The following is a 17668-nucleotide window of genomic DNA, read 5'->3' on the forward strand; positions in this document are numbered from 1 at the left end:
TATGAGACTAAACCTCCTTGCCTGCTTCTTCACTCCCGCCTCTGACAAGTTGGAAGCTTAGTCCTCTTTTGCTGAAGGAAAATCTCTGCACTGTAAGATCTTCCTCCTGCGGTCTCTGCAGCCTCTCCTGACCAGTAGCACCATTATTTCCTGCTGCAGTGTCAGTGGGGTATTTTACAATCCATAATCATAATTGTGACTCTGATAACTTTTTTTTTCCTGGCCACTGAAGAAGCCTTTTAAGAGATGCTGGTTTCACCTGCCTTCCAATCAAAAAGGAATAGGTTTTCAGCACATATTATTCCATAGGTCTAAGTTAAAATTAGCACAAAAACAAGGATCTGTAGAAAACAGAAATTCCCTCTGTTTTACCCAAGTCATTCCTGTTTGTCAGGCAAGGCCCTCTCACACATTCTCTAACCAGTCAGCACAGTACAGGGCTGCTGTGATTTGCAGGGAATTTCATCAGTACCTTTTTTCAAGGTGCTGGTCTTTCCCAGCTGTTCTGCTGACTTCTGTCCTGCCAAGCTTCCGGGATGCCATCTAGGCAGGCTTCCTATACACAGTGCAAAGCTGCTTGTGACCTGCTATTTCCATTTCCACTAGATGATAATACAATTGCTTAATGAATATGCATGAAGCTGCCAAGAATGATGTATTTAACTTTGGTATGGGAATTAATCTATTTCCCTTATACTGTAATCTCATTTTATTATTCAATTTGTGTTATACCTGATCTAATTGTAACAGAACAAAGGACAGATTAGATTTCTTTTCCTTTCTGTCTCTCTCCCCTCTTTTCCTCTGGCTTTGTTTTTCTCCTTCTCTGCAGCCATGCTTTACCTACTGATTTTTCTCGTGGACAGCTGTCTGGTCATCCTCTCTGTATGAAGCAATACTATGGACTCTTTTCTTCCTATCGTCTTCCAGGACGTACCAAAGATACCCTTGTGGCCCAGAAAAGCAATGTAATGCCAGAACCAGAGCACATCATTGTTGCTTGTAACAATCAGGTAAATTAGTTTTCTTTTTTTATACCTTTCTGTATTTCTTAATTTGCTTAAATTCACTCCAGAAGAGCCTAATCTAATCTCTGTTCAGAAATGCAATTAACATGCTACGTATGAGCTCACTTCTTACCAAGCATTTGTGGTCAATATTTCCAAAATATGCTTCTGCAGCATTTTTGTCCTTGGCCCACATTATGTTCCAAGTACAGCAATGCAGAAAGGAGGAATGTGGCAGAATTCATTTGCTTTCTTTTTCAAACAAAAATGTTTAATAAACAGAGATGAAACCACAGAGAAAAAAGAATCCTATTAGAGTGCATTTGCTGGAAGTGCTCTTCTCTTGACAGTCAAGTGTTGTCACACAATGCATGGCAACTATACCACCATCATACCTGTGCATGGCATAGACACCATGTAGGGGCCCTAAGCTATGCCTGTAGAAGTTAGCACAGGTGCAGGCAGAAATACTGAAGTGTTAGAGTGAATGTGCCCCAACCAGTAATTGCCAGGGAGCAGCAGAGTCTATTTTCTGGGCATCGTACCTTATAGTCCAGCAGTACTGGAGCCATGCCTGCAGGCCCTCTTGGAATGAAGAGGTAGGTTCCAGTGAAGTGCTTTCCACTTTTCTGGGAAGTGCAGGAAATTTTCTAGATTCTCTAGGTTATGTTTAAACAAATAATACCCTGAAAATTATTTACTTACTTCCTGATTTTATCTCTCCAAGTTTTTTTAAGCTTATTCAAATAGTGTATATTCTATTTGAGTCCAGTACACAATATAAGTTCCCTATGGCAACTGGCATTACATTGGTGTTAAAACACTGGCCATTCCCCAGTGCTTTTGTGTTCCATTGCCTGCAAGCCTGGCTCTCCAGGCAGGACTTCAGCATCTCAACACCTACCCAGGTGACAGCAAAATGTTGGACCACAAAAGGTCCAACCCACCTCTGACTGATCTTCTGACTTCTGTCATTTTTTTGCAGTTTTTTGTTTTGGATGTTGTCATTAATTTCCGTCGTCTCAGTGAGGGAGATCTTTTCACTCAGTTACAAAAGATAGCAAAAATGGCAGAGAATGAAGAGGAAATGCTGCCTCCAATTGGCCTGCTGACAACAGACGGAAGAACAGAGTGGGCAGAGGCCAGGATGATCCTTATGAAAGGTTAGCAGCAGCAATCCCAGCTTTCTCTTCTTCATCATCTTCCTTCTCACCATCAATGACTTTTTTTGCTGAGAGCAAATATCACAGCAAACACAAGACTGAATGTGCAACCTCACTGCTGAATTTTTCCAGAAGTAGGAAACTCAGTACGTGTAAGATGTGTGTTGCCAGGGGAGCAGCAGAAATGGCTCGACCCTTTGGCTGTGTATGTTTAAGTGTTATGCCATGTAATAACTCTCACTCCATTCTTTGTTTTTCATCACGTAAATTACATCACATCAGATTTTGTCATTTGTCTCTTTCTTCATATCCATTTTGTACCAATAGGAATGATGTATCCTCTTAGCTTTTGGCAACTATTTGACATTATTGATCTTCTCTAACAAAAGGATATGAAAGTTAAACACCTACTGAATCTAGCTCTATCTAGCCAATGGAGAAGGTACCAGGGCTGATTCAACCAATTCTTAAGTAAGTATCTAGGAAAGATGACACCAGGTATTATCTGGGACCGCTCTCTCTCTCTTTTCCAACAGGCAGCATTTAGCTGTCTCAGATTCTGGACTTGAATGTCAAACTTGGAAACAGATGAAAATAAAGAGTGGGGTTAGTGACCTCTATCACATCACACCTTGTGTGTTTTACGCTGAAGCTAAGTGATATAAATACATTCTTTTTGCCATTCTACATGTCTTAAGTATTTACTTTTTCCTCTTGAAGAAAACATTAACTCATCTCTATCTCCAGCTCAGCAATGCTACAGAAAATATTGCTGTTTTACCAATGCCCTGGAATATTCAAGAGTTGCCAATAGTCTCAAAATACATTTATCATGCTAAGGAAGATTCCCCTTTTCTTATTCAAGTTTATCTGTGCTTATAAAAACTTAGTATAGACACACCCATACACACACACACAGAGTCCTGGCCATTATTTCAGCAATATTACATAGCACTAGCCTCATCTTTAAGCTTTCCCTTCCTCGTCCCATCATTTCTTTTTAAAGGAAGAGACAAAAAGATAACTTATTTTAATGAAAATTGAGGTAAACACCTAATCATTTATTTTCATGCCATACTAAGTAAAACAGTCAATGCCTTAACTTGCAGCAAAATTATCTTTGTTAACCTACATCATCCAAAAGAAAAACACAAAAAGAAAAACCAACAAAAACTAGCAAAACCCTCTCCATAGTGTTTTTAGATTGCCTGGAATTTACGAAAATATTCATTTTAATCAGGAGGCAAACCAACTCAGTTATGCAGCTGAAAAATGCAGATTCTGCACCAGTAAATCTCATAGCACCATGATGTGAGCCTTCTCTAATCTAAGCAGGAATCCCATCCCAGACCATTCATGTTAGCAGAGCTCCTCTATATAGGTGAATGCATTGCTGTTACACATGGGTAAATGATTATTAACAGCTCTCTTTCTTTCTTATCTGTGGTGGTGAAATGTTCATGCAACAATAAATAACCGAGGAAGAGAAAACCTGGGAAGCAGTGTGGGTGAAAGGGTCACTCCACAGCTGGTCTGTACTGGACAGGGCAAGAGAGGATGCTTCAGAACAGGAAACCTGTGCAGTGCATTGCAGAGGCTATGAAGGAGCTATAGCCATCGGCCTCCCTAGACCTGCAAGTAGAGCATAGGTCTTCTAGGTGAGAAAATGTCCAAGATACTGTAATAAACCCAGCCATCACTGATTTATAAACACATTCAGTATTGTAACTGCCTTCAGGCTGCAGAACTAGCTCACTCAGTTCCTAAGTACAGGAAGGGAATTCTGTATGAAGCGACTGGCTACAGTCCCATGCATACTAATCTGAATTTGATTCAAAACTGTCTTCTCATATTTTCCTTTCTAAAACCAAATCAAAAAACCCCAACTAACCAACACTTGGCTGGCCAATTCAATGCAATTGTGCATTAGAAAGGAAGAAATGTCTTGTCAGGGCTTTAGGCTTGGTCTTAATCTTTTCTGTTTTAGCTCTTCCTGCAGATATTTTCCATCCCAAGTCATGGTTCATGAGTTCTTGTGCAATTCATTGCCTGCTTCACATGATAATTTTTCAGTGTTTGATCAGCCCTCTGGATATGCCTGTTTCCTTCTGTAAAGACATATTTCCCCTACTTTTCTGTTTCTAGCAGAGCTTAATTTTATTCACTCTAATACCTAGGCTCCAGATACCCTGAAGCCATATGTCAGACTAAGGGCTTCGTATCTGTCAAAGATGTGTGGGTAGCAGCCACAATGCAATATATATAAACCTATCAAACAGCGTAAAGCAGAATGCTGAGCAAGCTGTGAGCAGTTTGTAAATCACTGTCCAAGCTGGTTTTCCTCAATGGTGCCTGTCTGCAAACACCAGAAGCTGCTGTATACGGGGCAGCTTCCATTCCATTCCAAAAAGGATCTTTTCAGCCTTTGCATCGAGGCACCCAGACCATCAATAAAAAATACCACGATTATGGTCAGCCCTGCAAGTGTGAGATACTAGAAAGCTTTACAGCCAAGTGGACAGGGATGGGTCTTCTCTCTTATAAAGCTTCTGAATGCTTTTGAAGACACTCAGAAGGGGCTCTGGTGTTCACATTTTGCAGGACAGCAACCTCTCTACATGCCCCATCGAACACAATCTCCTGGCTCAAGCCTTTGTAGGAGCTGGCAGGTGCTCCAGCTGCTTTCCCTAGGACTCCGCTTCTGTTGGCAAGGGGAGACAACACACTCTGCACTCCACCAGGTCCCCAGGGAGCCTGCAAGAAGTCAGGCTGACCATCTCTGTCCCTTGGGCTCCTGGCTGCTAATGCTGCCTCGCAGGAGCCACCAAACAGCAATAGGCAGTACCTTATCATAGCCTGCAAAAGGCCACAGCTCCCCCTCTTCCTTCTCATCCACTGCTATCCCTTGCCTCTCCTTCTCTTGACACATTTTTAATTTCTTGCATATTTGGTCTCTTTTTCACTACACAGTATTTGGAGAATGAAGCTGGAAGGTAACAAGCATCTGTTTTTTTCTAGCTCCTGACTATCCTATATTACTCCTTCTGGAAAGGTGCATTATTTCTTACTATGAAAAATGCTGTTCTTTCAGAGAATCAAGCTAGTTTACATATTTGCAAACCTTAAAAACATGCGCATATTGAAATGTACCCATACTTGAAATGCAAATCAGAATTGCTTAATTTTAATTTTTCTTTCCATTCTTTCAGCTAAAGTAATTTTCTGAATTGAGCGCATATTTGTTGAACTTAGCCTAGACTTGAAGTAAGTTTTGATCAATCTGAATTCATATCTTTTGTTGAGAACATTCTGAAACATCATTGTGAAAAATCATTTACACCACAATCTAGCAAAACCATCAGATGAAAGCTGATCTGTTAAGAACAAAAGGAATTTTATGTTGAAGCTTGGAAGCCCTTTTTCCTTTGATCTTGTTAACAACCATATAACAGCAATTAATAATCTTGTATGTTTTTAAATGAAATAAGTTCTTGTTATAGGTTGCACACTTCTATCTTTTCAATGAAGAACTGTATTATGTGCTCACAATTAAATATCTCCTATGCTTCAAACTGGTTCTCAGATACAAACAAACCTTTAACCTTTGTAATAGTTGAGTTAGACAAGCTGAGAAGAAAAAACCAAAACTCATAAATACACCACAAATAAGGAGGAAAGCACTGAGGACAAGGTAAAAATACCTCCAATAGTCCAACCATATAAGCAAGAGTGTCGTGATAGGGAAAAGGAACAGAAGGAGATCCACAAAAGCCCATTTTATTCAGCTGTACACTAGTGACAGGAGAGCAGTGTAATGTGGCAACCCATGATTTTGGCAAAACCATGTTCAAAAACTAAACCTCAAAACCTCAACTGAAGATGTTTCTTCATGTGATGTAGGCGTAAGCTAATGATCAGGGACAGGAGAGACAAGAGGGTTTTAATACAATAAGACAAAACCAACATGGGCCCTGCTGTTCCTTGTTCTGAAAAGGGTTTTCATGGGAGAACAACACAAAAACACTCTAAGCTCTGCTGTTTCAGAGCAGAATACTGCAGCAATAGCGTGAGCTCTGAAATTTTCTATTTTCCCCCTGTCCTCTGTAACTGTTATATATAAAATAAGTAAGCAATGCTGGCTTTAAGAGTAAAATAGATCTATTTTGTAATATAATTACTTCAGGAAATGAAAGGCAGAAAAAGAAAGTGGTTATTATTGAATCATGTGAGAGATACACAGTTACAAAAGTTAACACATGAATTAATGCCGTGGTATAATGCTCCCTCGCACTGAGATGATCTGCTGCTGAGAGAAGCTCTGCAGACACCAGCTCACTGCAGGGTCAGGGTCAGATCTTCCATGCTCTCCAAGGCAGAAGGTTCCCCATCCAGTGTTGTACTTACAGGTAAGAGGATGTGAACATTTCACTCTCTTATCCCCAGACTCCACCAACCGTGACTCTCTGGACATGATTGAACGCTGCATATGCCTGGTGTGCCTGGACAGCCCCAGTGGGGTGGAACTCAACAACACAAACATGGCATCTCAGATGCTGCATGGAGGAGGCTACCATAAAAACGGGGCCAATCGTTGGTATGACAAACCTATGCAGGTAAAAACCTTACAGCACTGTGACATTACTTGCACGTTGCCTTATGGTGGGGACCATTTAGAGTCAGGTGGGAGAAAGAGGGGAAGGTGGTGTCAGCATCTACCTGGGCAGGTTTGGTGTGAGCAAGGGTGTCCCTTGCAAGGCAGGGGAAGCAGGGACACTTCCACCTTTTCCAAAGCTGCCCTTTGCTCTTGAGGAGATAATACAGATATAGAGATGTATGAGTGGGTAGACACTGGATATAAAAAAACAATGCATTTTACTACACTGAGTCAAAAGAAATTAAAATGCTGGCCTAATATCCCAGAATGAAAAAGAAAAGCACAATATTTTTCTCCATTTCCTCTTCTTACACATTTTCCCGACATCCTAGAGATGCAACTGCTTATAATTTGGCATGTGTTTAAGTCCTCACTTAACAGACTGTTTACTCAATTAATGACATCCTTGTTGAGACTTTCCTTAAGTCTCGACTTCCCCAGCCTTTTTCCCAATCAGATTTTGGTTGTCATATTTTAAAGTGTTGCACTGTTATGTCCACGCTTTGCAATAGACCCAGAGTGAAGTGATGTATTAATCTCCAACTGTCAACAATGTTGACAGCTGATGAAAAATTGAAAAAACCCTGACTGATCCATTGCTTGCATAATTCTTGTTGTTCTTGCCATATCTAAGAACAGCAGCATGAAAAGAGAAACCCCTAAAATAATTTCATTTGCACCAACTTACCCAGAAGCAAATACATTTCAGTAATCATTCCTGATTAATGCCACTGCAAATGACATTATTAGCAGACTCTTTTGAAGAACAAACCATTTGTCTTTAGTTAGAACCCTGTTATTTGCAGGGTCAAGTGTTGAGATATTTCAAGCAGATGAGAATAAACAACATTCTCTTTTTGTCTACTATCATAAGGTAGCAGAAAGCAAATTAAATTGCATAGTGTCAGAGAGCTTAATCTGTCCAGATGTATTCAGGCCAAAATAGTTTAAAGGTGAAGAGAAATTCTTAGGGAAATAAGATCCCATTTCCTTTTATGCAAACACAGATTATGTAGGAAGCCATTCTCACAGTAGGACTTGTTCCTTCTCGCCAAATTCTTCTTCACCTTTGCAGTAAGGCTTCAGAAGATGGCCAGGTGAACTTTTTGCATCATGCCCACTCTCTGAAAACCTCATGGAAAGCAGGGAGGCAGGATGTGTGTGATACAAATGTGCAAGAGAGAACTAAGTGGGTGAAGTCCAGCCAAATGCACTTCAAAACAAGTGTGGGGAAAAGCCCAGAAAAAGGACAGGAAAACTGCAGTATTGTCCTAGACATCTGCTTTTGTATGAGATGCAGAAGTAACAATTTGCATGGGTGTATCACAGAACTGGAGTGCAGCAGGTTGTTGCCAGCAGAGCCATGTGCACACAATGAAATTAAGAATGAAGACAAGTAAGAGGGAAATGAAATGAAGAAAGCATCTCAAAAAAAAAAAACAACAAAGGTTCAAAATAAGCTATGAGAAAGCTATCAAATAAGGATGAGTTTTGTAATAAATAGGGATCCTAAGGATTTCCCAGATACAGATGTTTTACTGCCCTCAAAAGCAGGAGAACCCTGGCCTGTCTTTCTGCTGATGGGTTTTCTGTACCATAAAGCAGATGCTAAATCAAATTTTCAGATTCCATCAGGAATTGCTAAAATTTACATTCTCACAGGATTCAGTCCAAAACAGCAGCATGAAAGGGATTCAGTGCAACACCTTTCACAGGACAAGCAAGTCTCCTGCAATAAGTCTGTAAGTCACCAACTTAGAGACCCACATAGGGCAAGGAAGCTCCTGATATGAGCAATAAGAAAACCACAGGGGAACGGTAACACCTTTGTCAGGTTGCCTTCATGGATAACTTATCCAGGACGTGATTTATTCCCTGTATATGTTGCACCTGTTCTTTTCCTTGTTTAGTTTGTGGTAGGAAGAGACGGACTGTGCGGCACTGTGTGCGAACACTCCCCTTTCGATGGCATCGTAATGGTGCAGTGCACCGAATACCTGCTCAGGCACATGTGAGCTCCCTTTCTGTACATTTTATACCCACTCCAGCCCCTGGGAAGCAGTAATTTACCTGCTAAAAGAGCAGTGTTTAACGAATGGATTATTCCTGTGACCTTAACGACTTCTGTCTCACATACCAACAGGAAAGAAAGTTCCAAGAAATTACTCCGAGCTGATTCAGTGAGTGAGCTTCCCGCCCCACGGAGACTAAGATGGAAGTGTTCCCCTGATATTCAGATGTATTTGGCATCAGCAGCAGAAAAACTCCAAAGGTAGAACAGATGCCTCATTTTTCTCAGCAGTGACTGCAAGCTGGAACACATTGTGTGCAGGCATGGGCTCCCTCCTAGGGGGCCTCCTGTCTTCCTGCTCCTCCTCCTCTTACCAGGCTGCACATACCTAGCATCTCTCTGCAGGATAGGACCCTTATGGGCTGGAGCTACTTGTCCGTATTCAGGAATTGCTTTACCATTTTTTCCTTCCATGTAAATGCTAGGAAATCTAAAAACCACTGGAGAAACAGCTTACCCGTACTTGCACAGGATGCAAACAATGCAGGGCTTCTGTTTTTGTGGATGTCTTTTATGGGTTTGAGCTGACTCAGTCTGAAGTCAGGGTGATAGGGGTACATATAGGGGACAGTAGAATACAACTGGTTTGAATAAACAATTTGAATTTAGCGATCTCATTTGTTTACATTCATATTGCTCCTACAGAGCCTAGTTTTTCTGACTCTGTTTCCAGGCTGTCAAAGATTTGCATGATCTTTGGGGTTGGGGGCGGCAATAAGAATTTTTTTTCCCTCAACACTCAGGCCTGTGATCTCTCTGTAGGGAATTAACACATTGTCTGCATGATCAGCTCTAAGTATGTCCAGTGTGGCTACATTAGATAAGAACTCAACGTGGCTAGAAAAATACATAAGAGTGAGAACATTCAAGATGCAGTATAATTCCTTTTTGTTTTTAAATAAAGGTAGTAGTCCTCTAAATTGAATCTTGCAAAGAGCTTAAGGCCTACATCAGGTTCTAAACGCACCCAATTCTCACACCAGTAAATCTCTCAGAAATTTGTCAAGAACAAAGGAGACCCTTAGGGGTGGAAACACTAAGGTTGGGGGGAGGTTGCCAGTTTTTTTGTTTGTTTGTTTGTTTTTTTTTAAAGGGTGTCTTACTTAAATGAACAGACTTGAGTGCCATAGCTAAGGCTGCAGATAACAAGCCTGGTGTAGAATCTGTATGAATAAGTTACTGACTAGGAACAAGTTACCAAGACCAGGACTGTCTGCAAGCAGGAGAGCAGGAGGCCACTCACCTCCAAGATGCTACAGTCAGGAAAAGCTCTCTGGGTTTTATTTGCAAACAGGAAATGGGACAGAATATGGTTTAGTGGTGAACAAGGTAGGGTAGGTTAATGGTTGGACTTGGTGATCTAAGAGTTCTTTTCCAACTTTAACAATTCTGTGAGATTCTTACATCTACTCTTGCAATAACTGCCTTCTGCTTGTTTTCCAGGGTAGTGGGAAATCTGGATTTTATTGCCTACAAGTTTGAGCACTATGGAAAGGAATTTATTAAGAAACAAAAAGTTAGCCCAGATGCCTACATTCAAGTAGCACTTCAGCTGGCATTCTACAGGTAAGGTTAATTCAATTCATAGGAATAAGGTACGCAAGGCAGTGGCTTTTTATACAGAGGGTCCATTTTCTTCCTCAACATTCAAACAAATGCCTCTTGCATGGAAATGAGTGACCTTGCCTAATGGCTGTTGGACAGACAAGACGGAAATTGATACCTGGCTCTGAGAGAGAGTACTCTTTTTCTTCATTCCCTTTCCCTATTCTTGCTGTACCTTCCCATCCCAGTGTCCCACACATGTCATTGCCAGCCAGTACCTTCCCGACAGCTGTCCCTGTGCTTGGCATAGAGAAGGTGAGGGAATATGGCAGGGATGGCAGGGCTATCTGTAGCAGCAGCAGCTGGGGAGCCCAGGTCCCTGGGGCAGAAGCACCACTGCCTTGCCACTGTGGGTAGCTTGGGAGGAGCCATGGCAGTAATCAAACATGCATCTCTGGCACCACAGGCTGAAAAGCATCCACAGGGGAGAAGACTACAGCAGCATATCAGACTAGAGCTCCTACACAGAACAGTTACTACTGCTGTTCCCTTCTTCACAGGCATCCCAAGATTTGAGAATATCCCCTAATTTCCATGGTCTTATCAAAGTTAAAAGCTCCTTTCTACATTGCCAGAACTCCAGGCTAGAGATGGGTTGCCTGGTTTCCTGCAGGACAGCCTATTACACAAACAATTCTTTAACACATCAAATTAAATCCCAGAGTGGTCTTTACCTGGTCAAGACCAGAGATGCTTAACACATTTCATGTACTCCTTGAACATCTGTTGAACATCCATTTTGCATATTCCATTAATAAAACTTCAACAATGACCTAGCCCAAGATTTTCATCTGGATCCCAGCCATTATATAAATCCCATGTTTGCAACAAAAACCTTAGGGGACAGTTATGCTCTGAGACCACCTGCTTCAACTGAAAGACACAGTCTGTCTCCTGAAGCAAGGAATAGTAGCTGTATACCTGGACCCAAATTAAACAACAGTTTTCATACTCTGTTGTAATCGCTATGTGGGTTTTCATTCCAGCTCACAAAAAACACCCTTTTAGTTTTCTGCTTTTCACTCACACAGTGCATTTTCTCTTGTTTTAAATAAAACATATTTCAAGCCCATAAGTAAATGATTAATTACACAATTATTTTATTATGCAGTACAAATAAAACATTCTGTGAGATCTTTCAGTAAATTTTAGTTTTACTAGCCTTGTTTTTACACAAGTCATTTTTTTACTGGCAATGCATAACTAAAACATATACAGCTGTATGCAGCTCTTCATATTAGAAAGGAGTGAGCATCCATCTTTTTTAAGTTTCTTACAGAATTCTATCAACATTAAGATGAATACCATGCAAGAAATAAAAATGTGGCTGTAACAATAAAATGTACCAAGGCTATATTTCTCTTAGTCTTTATGACTATTTGAAACTGATTATTCTTTGTTTTTTCTTCCTTCACTCTATCAGGTGCCACAGGAGGCTTGTCCCAACCTATGAAAGTGCTTCCCTGCGCCGATTCGATGAGGGCCGGGTTGAGAATATTAGGTCTGCTACCTCAGAAGCACTTGCTTTTGTCAGAGCAATGGCAGCTGACAAGACAGCTGTGTCGGTATGTTGGGCTGGCTCCCTCTGTCTTCTTTGCCAAAACACTAAGTAAATAATGCATTCATGGTCCCAAGTCTCTCACTTTTTAACTGTTAACTGAGAACATAAAGGCATAGGGCAGGGTAGCAAGCATCACAGGATTTTGCTTTTTCTACAGACCAACCATTAAGCTAAATCTAATATTCCCTTATTTTTATTTAAGCATCCAAAAGATTCAGAGGTGCCTAAACATGACGTTATAAGAAACGTAATATCTAATTTTAGATTTAGTACTGTCTTATGAATGTTCTATCATCAGATCCAAATTCAGCTCCCTGGAGAGATCTAGGCTGAACATGCAAAGTTCAGGATCATTAAACTGCCACACCAGGGGAATTTCCTGGCAGGTCTCCTGCAGTGGTTAGTTCTGCTGCAGACTGCAATATGTGATGTAATTCCCATGCTTTCATTTCTGGATATGTGGATATGTTCTGGCTGATCTTTTTTGTTTTAAAGGGATGTTTCTACCAAATAGACTAAGTCTTATAGGATCCTCAAGGGAGCTGAACCTTAATGATGAAAAACTTCATCAAGCTAACCAAACAACTCTCTGAACTGTCCTGATATCATACTGCAAAAAGAAAAATTAAAATTGCCTTTCTTTGAGACACCACCATCTGTTTGCCAGAAGCATGAGTGCTGTACAGAGTAGATGGGGATGTAAAGAGGTACAGCTGAGAGCAGAGCTGCACAAACAGCCCTGTGCCCTGTCCCTCCCGCTGTCCCTGGAGAGCCTCCCTCAATGTCTCTGTGCCACTTCCACCCACCGCACTGCGCTGCTGTACAGCGAATTTCCAGGTGGCTGCTTAGATGCAAAATGCTGCCACAATATAGATTATTTTTCACAGTAAGCCCATTCCAGTGGCAACAACCCACGTGGCTATTCTTTAGAATTTAGCATAACATTGCTAGAAGCATTGCTGGGCTGTAGATTAGGTGTAAATTAATGAAATATTATAAACCAAGATCTAACGTCCCAGAGGATGATGAAAATTTGTCCAGAGAAGTCCTCCCTTAATCCACTGCTTCTTCAATCTCCTTAAGGTTAAGAATTTAGCTCCTGATGAACAAAGCTTAAATAAGTTCCATGGTAAAATGGTAACTTAAAAAACCTGAAATAATTCCCTCTGCTGAGTGGGTAATTCACGGCAGATTATGACCATACAATTGCACATAATAGTGACTACCACACAGCAGGCAAGAAGAGGCTGTTGTTATTTGTTATTAATGTCCTGTCGGAGAAGACAGTTCTCATCACATTTCATGAGAAGTTCCTGTTGTCTGTGCACACTTTCCTCTCCACACCTGGGCATTCAGCATAGTTCCACCCCATGCTGTGGCACACTGACTGTGCTCCTGGGAGGAGCCAGCCTGCTCCTACAATGCTGTTTCAACAGATCCTTCTAGTTCCTTGCAACTATCTCTTCCCTCCTTCCTTCCTCCAACACTTACTGATTTCTGCAGCTCTCCCAAAGCTTCAGCATTTCTCACCTTTTTCCCACCCAAATCTGAGATCGTGCTGCCCTTTCACAGCACCCTAAAGTGTACTGTTTCACACAAGCAAGCTGAAGAATGCCATGTATGTCTAGATGCAGCTCAGTCTCAGCCCCCATATCTTTCTACTGCATGCCTTGGTCCTACAGAATAGGGGGAATAATGGTTTCATTTCCCCTGGAAAACCTGTAATCATAGCGTGAACGAATCCACTGATCGTTTTCCTGCCCTCTTCTCCACCGAGAGATACAAAAGACATTTATACTGGTCTGTGATTGGTCTTTCCAACAGACATTAATAAATCTTTGTTTCATACTTCCATTCAAAACTACATATATATATTAGTATCACAGAAACATTAGAAAATTAATTTAATACAATACTATTCCAAGGTGATTTCTCAGACCTATGAATTGCTCTGAATGTGAAAGGGTTAATTTTTTTTTTTGGACAAAGAGATGCACCACTTGGTTTAAGTAGCCTTGAACTCCCCAAAATATTGTTTGTTAATAGCCATTAATTCAAATCCAATTAAAAAACATTTTCCTTCTGATACAAATAAAAATTATCCTCAAATGATAGCTTGAACAGTCACCAAAGATTGATTGAGTCAGATTGATTCTTCAGCAGGAGAAATATTGCATTTGACACTTGCTGTAAAAGCAGCAGCTACTGACACTAGAGATTGCTTGAATAGCTGTAAATTAATCAGATTTAAAGACTGCATTTGGTAATTTAATCTCTACAAGGGAACTAAGGCCTAGCTCTAGCCTTGTGAAAAAATATCAGACTTTGTATTTTGAAGGTCCCTGATGGTAACCTTGACTTGCTTCTGAAATGAATTCTTTGTTCAAAAGATCATTCATCGTCCATAGGAGCTGAAGGTCCCCTGTTTATCTGGAGACCCAGTCATTTTGGCTGTTTCAGGGTCTCCCAAAGTTTCAGTGTTGGACTTGATGTACAGCAGTGCAGCATTTCTTAAGATCATTCCCTTAATATAAAACGCTGCCATTTGACAGGAGTCAAAATTTACTAGCTTGTTATCTGAAATGTGAGGTATCTGTGGAGGGTAGAGCAGCCTTGGAAAATTGTAGATGCCCTTTCACACACAGGAGTAATTTTTTGACTGGCTAGTAAAACATCAGTAATGGCTTTCATTAATGTCACTGTCGTTGTCTAGATAAACCATTCTGGAGAAGATACACTGCCTGTCTGTTTTGAAAACACTGAATTACACTAGGCAATTATTTTCCCTGCTCTAAACAGAGTGATTCTATTGGTAATAATCTACACCCCCAAAATCCATGGAAGGAATCCACAAAAGGAACTGCAAGCTTTTTCTTGACTTCAAACAAACCACCACCAATAATCCTGTTCAACCCTTGCACAGCCAGGTGCTTGTGCTGATCAGGACATTGACTGGTGTGGCTGTTCATTCATCAGAGTGCTTACACCTGAGCCAAGAGCAAAGGACATTTGAGCTCCTTGCTTTTTGATGGAAGATGCTATTTCTTTGAGAGTTTATTCAATAATACATATATTCTGATTACCCCAACAGGATTCTGAGAAGATGCAGAGATTTAAGGATGCAATTGCAGCTCAGACTAATTACTCTGTTCTGGTGAGTAAAACACTGCCTGAGTAAGAACTAGTCAGCTTTTTCAAGAAAAGTATGAAGATACAGTCATTAGCTATTTAAGCACTAGAAAAATGTAGGTATCTCTAAATAGGAAAGTAAGTCACACTTACGAACATTTCTAATGGCCCAAATAGCCATATTCAACTAACCTCAACTAAAAAAACCTAACCCTAAAACTAACCATCTATGCATTTTCTTATATTTCTCTTCACTAGAGGATAGAGGTCCCTATCTGGAACCTGATCCTCAGATGGAGTGGTATTCTGGAAGATATATTCTGGTATTCCAAAGTGCCATTTCTAATAAAGATCATTAACAATGACGGAATTATTATAGTAAGTTTTCTTTTAAAGACCAGCATCTGGTCTGCTGAATGCAGCATCTAATAAAAGGAAGAGATGCCCTCCAGTGAAGAAATCAGTTTAATATCAAATATGACTCATTTTCTGTTGATTAAAAATGAGACACTTCAGTCTGGGTAATGTTTTACATCCCACTGTGCCAAGACAAAGCACAGACTTGTTTTATAAACTTAGTCATACCACTCATGAAATTAATAAATATTAATAACCAGCTACGATAAGTGAATTTGCTACCTATGGTTTTGCCTCAGACCATTGCCTAATAAACCCATATTGTTGATTACTCTTTGGATATTCATAATATTCAAGAAATCATTCACCTTCAGAGGTGGTTTAAAGGTATATTCAGAGCACTGGAGAGGCAAAGTGTTGCTTTCAGGCGGGACTGTGAAGCAGAAGAAGCAGGGAAGAAAAACAATTCTGTGTTTCAAGCCTTGTGCTGAGAACCCACATCTTAGAAGCTGAGACTTCACGTATTCTGTAAAGTGAAGTCAAGTCTTACTTCAGGGCAACTGCCTCACCTGAACCATCTCAGGCTAACCTCACAATGAACACAACATACTGCAGGTCTACTAGGTCACAACCAATGGAATTTCTGTACAACAGCTCTCAAAAAAAAAAAAAAAAAAAAAAAAAAGGTGAGAGAAAAAAAGTCCATTACTTCTCCCCTCCAAATCATTTCAGATCCAGAAACTGTTACAAAATTCAGCCTCCAGTGTAGCTCATGGGAAAATATTAAAACTGCTGTTGGAAAAATAATTTAAATTTAAAAAGCTCTCCAGGTACTTCTACTCACCAAGCTCCCCCTCCTTTCTCAGAATAGCAAAATGTAATCATTGTGGCTTTAAACTCTGGATAAGACTTAGATGGTCTGACTAAATTGTGTGTAACAGACTGAAATGTAATAGCTCCTAAGGAAAACAAAAAAAAATCTACTTCATAAAACAAAAAGCAATTTAATGATTTTATTTCCCCTTGTTAAGGCTTACTAGTAGCATTGCTATCTTAAATGTGGAGCTCTGAAATTCAATTTAGCCCAGTTTTTTCCTATGTGTTGACTCACAGTTTATTTCGTTAGCCCGTCTCGGCCTCTCTTCAGACATGACATTGATCTATGTTGCAAAAATGTCATTGCTAACAGCCTTATAAATCTTGTGTGATAGCAAAATATTTCCTTTGATTATCAAGTCAGTTTCCCTGTATGGGAAAAAGAACGTAAACACAACCCTGATGTATGCTACATTTTTGTAAGCATCCTTGCTCTGTCTGGGCTGATGAACAAATAGCCCTTTAACCAATGGGTACCTAGTTCTTAATAAGCCAAACCAGGCTATGCACTCCCAACCCCCTGCTTCAGGCACTTACCAGTGGTTAAAATTATTCTCCTCATAAGAGAAGAAGTAAACTTGTGCTTTCCTTTTACATTTTTTTAATCCTTAAGAGGAAAACCAAGCTTGTGCTCTTTTTTAAATCCTGCCTTCTCTCAGGCTGTTCGTTTCCCTTGTTACAAGGGTCCTGTGCCACAGGGGTATCAGCTCTGCTCTCAGGGCAATACAATGTCTCTAGTTCAGCATTTCCTTCCTACATGACTTCAGCCTGGACCAGGGAAGAGCTACAGGTCAGTCTACAAAATCAGTGCTTTTACCTGCAAGAACAAACCTAGACTGAAGGATTTTGAACACACTTATTTCTCTGAGGCAATTCCTGTGTGGTTGGAACAAATTTTCATTTGGTTTCCTAAAGAAACAAAACTCTAACTATCCTGGTCTGCCAATCCCCCACTGCTGACTTTTGATCCCTTTAGCCATCTTCAATCACATTTACTAGTAGGGCAAGGCTCTTAAAGCTAATAAATGCCTCAAGTCTAGAGCATTATGTAGCTGGACAGAGCAGAGACATGAGCATAGGCAGCTGATGGCAGGGACTTCCTGCAGGCTCAGCAGCAGCACCTGTGAGCCGCCACTGCTGCTTCTGTGTCCCTAACCCCAGTTTTCTCAAGCAGTGGGGTTTGCTCATACACCTGTGACAGATTTGCCAGTAATCTGTTTTTCTGTTAAGCCTGTTGCAGACACC

The 17668-nt window shown here is 40.6% G+C and overlaps 1 protein-coding gene across 1 annotated transcript in view; it reads left to right on the forward strand.

Moving 5' to 3' along the window:
* The window catches only part of CHAT (choline O-acetyltransferase), a 31636-nt gene that overhangs the window by 9708 nt on the left and 4260 nt on the right, over window positions 1–17668 (forward strand). Inside the window, exons 6-13 of the mRNA XM_042033675.1 lie at window positions 833–1013; window positions 1993–2170; window positions 6614–6783; window positions 8735–8835; window positions 8968–9096; window positions 10339–10461; window positions 11924–12065; window positions 15153–15215. Coding sequence (XP_041889609.1) covers window positions 833–1013; window positions 1993–2170; window positions 6614–6783; window positions 8735–8835; window positions 8968–9096; window positions 10339–10461; window positions 11924–12065; window positions 15153–15215 — 1087 coding nt within the window. The remainder of the gene's footprint in view (window positions 1–832; window positions 1014–1992; window positions 2171–6613; window positions 6784–8734; window positions 8836–8967; window positions 9097–10338; window positions 10462–11923; window positions 12066–15152; window positions 15216–17668) is intronic.

The sequence above is a fragment of the Corvus kubaryi genome, unplaced genomic scaffold, assembly GCF_017639235.1.
Source record: "Corvus kubaryi isolate FWS band 111438036 unplaced genomic scaffold, C.kubaryi_AGA036_p1.0 37357, whole genome shotgun sequence".
NCBI classification, from domain to species: Eukaryota; Metazoa; Chordata; class Aves; order Passeriformes; family Corvidae; genus Corvus; species Corvus kubaryi.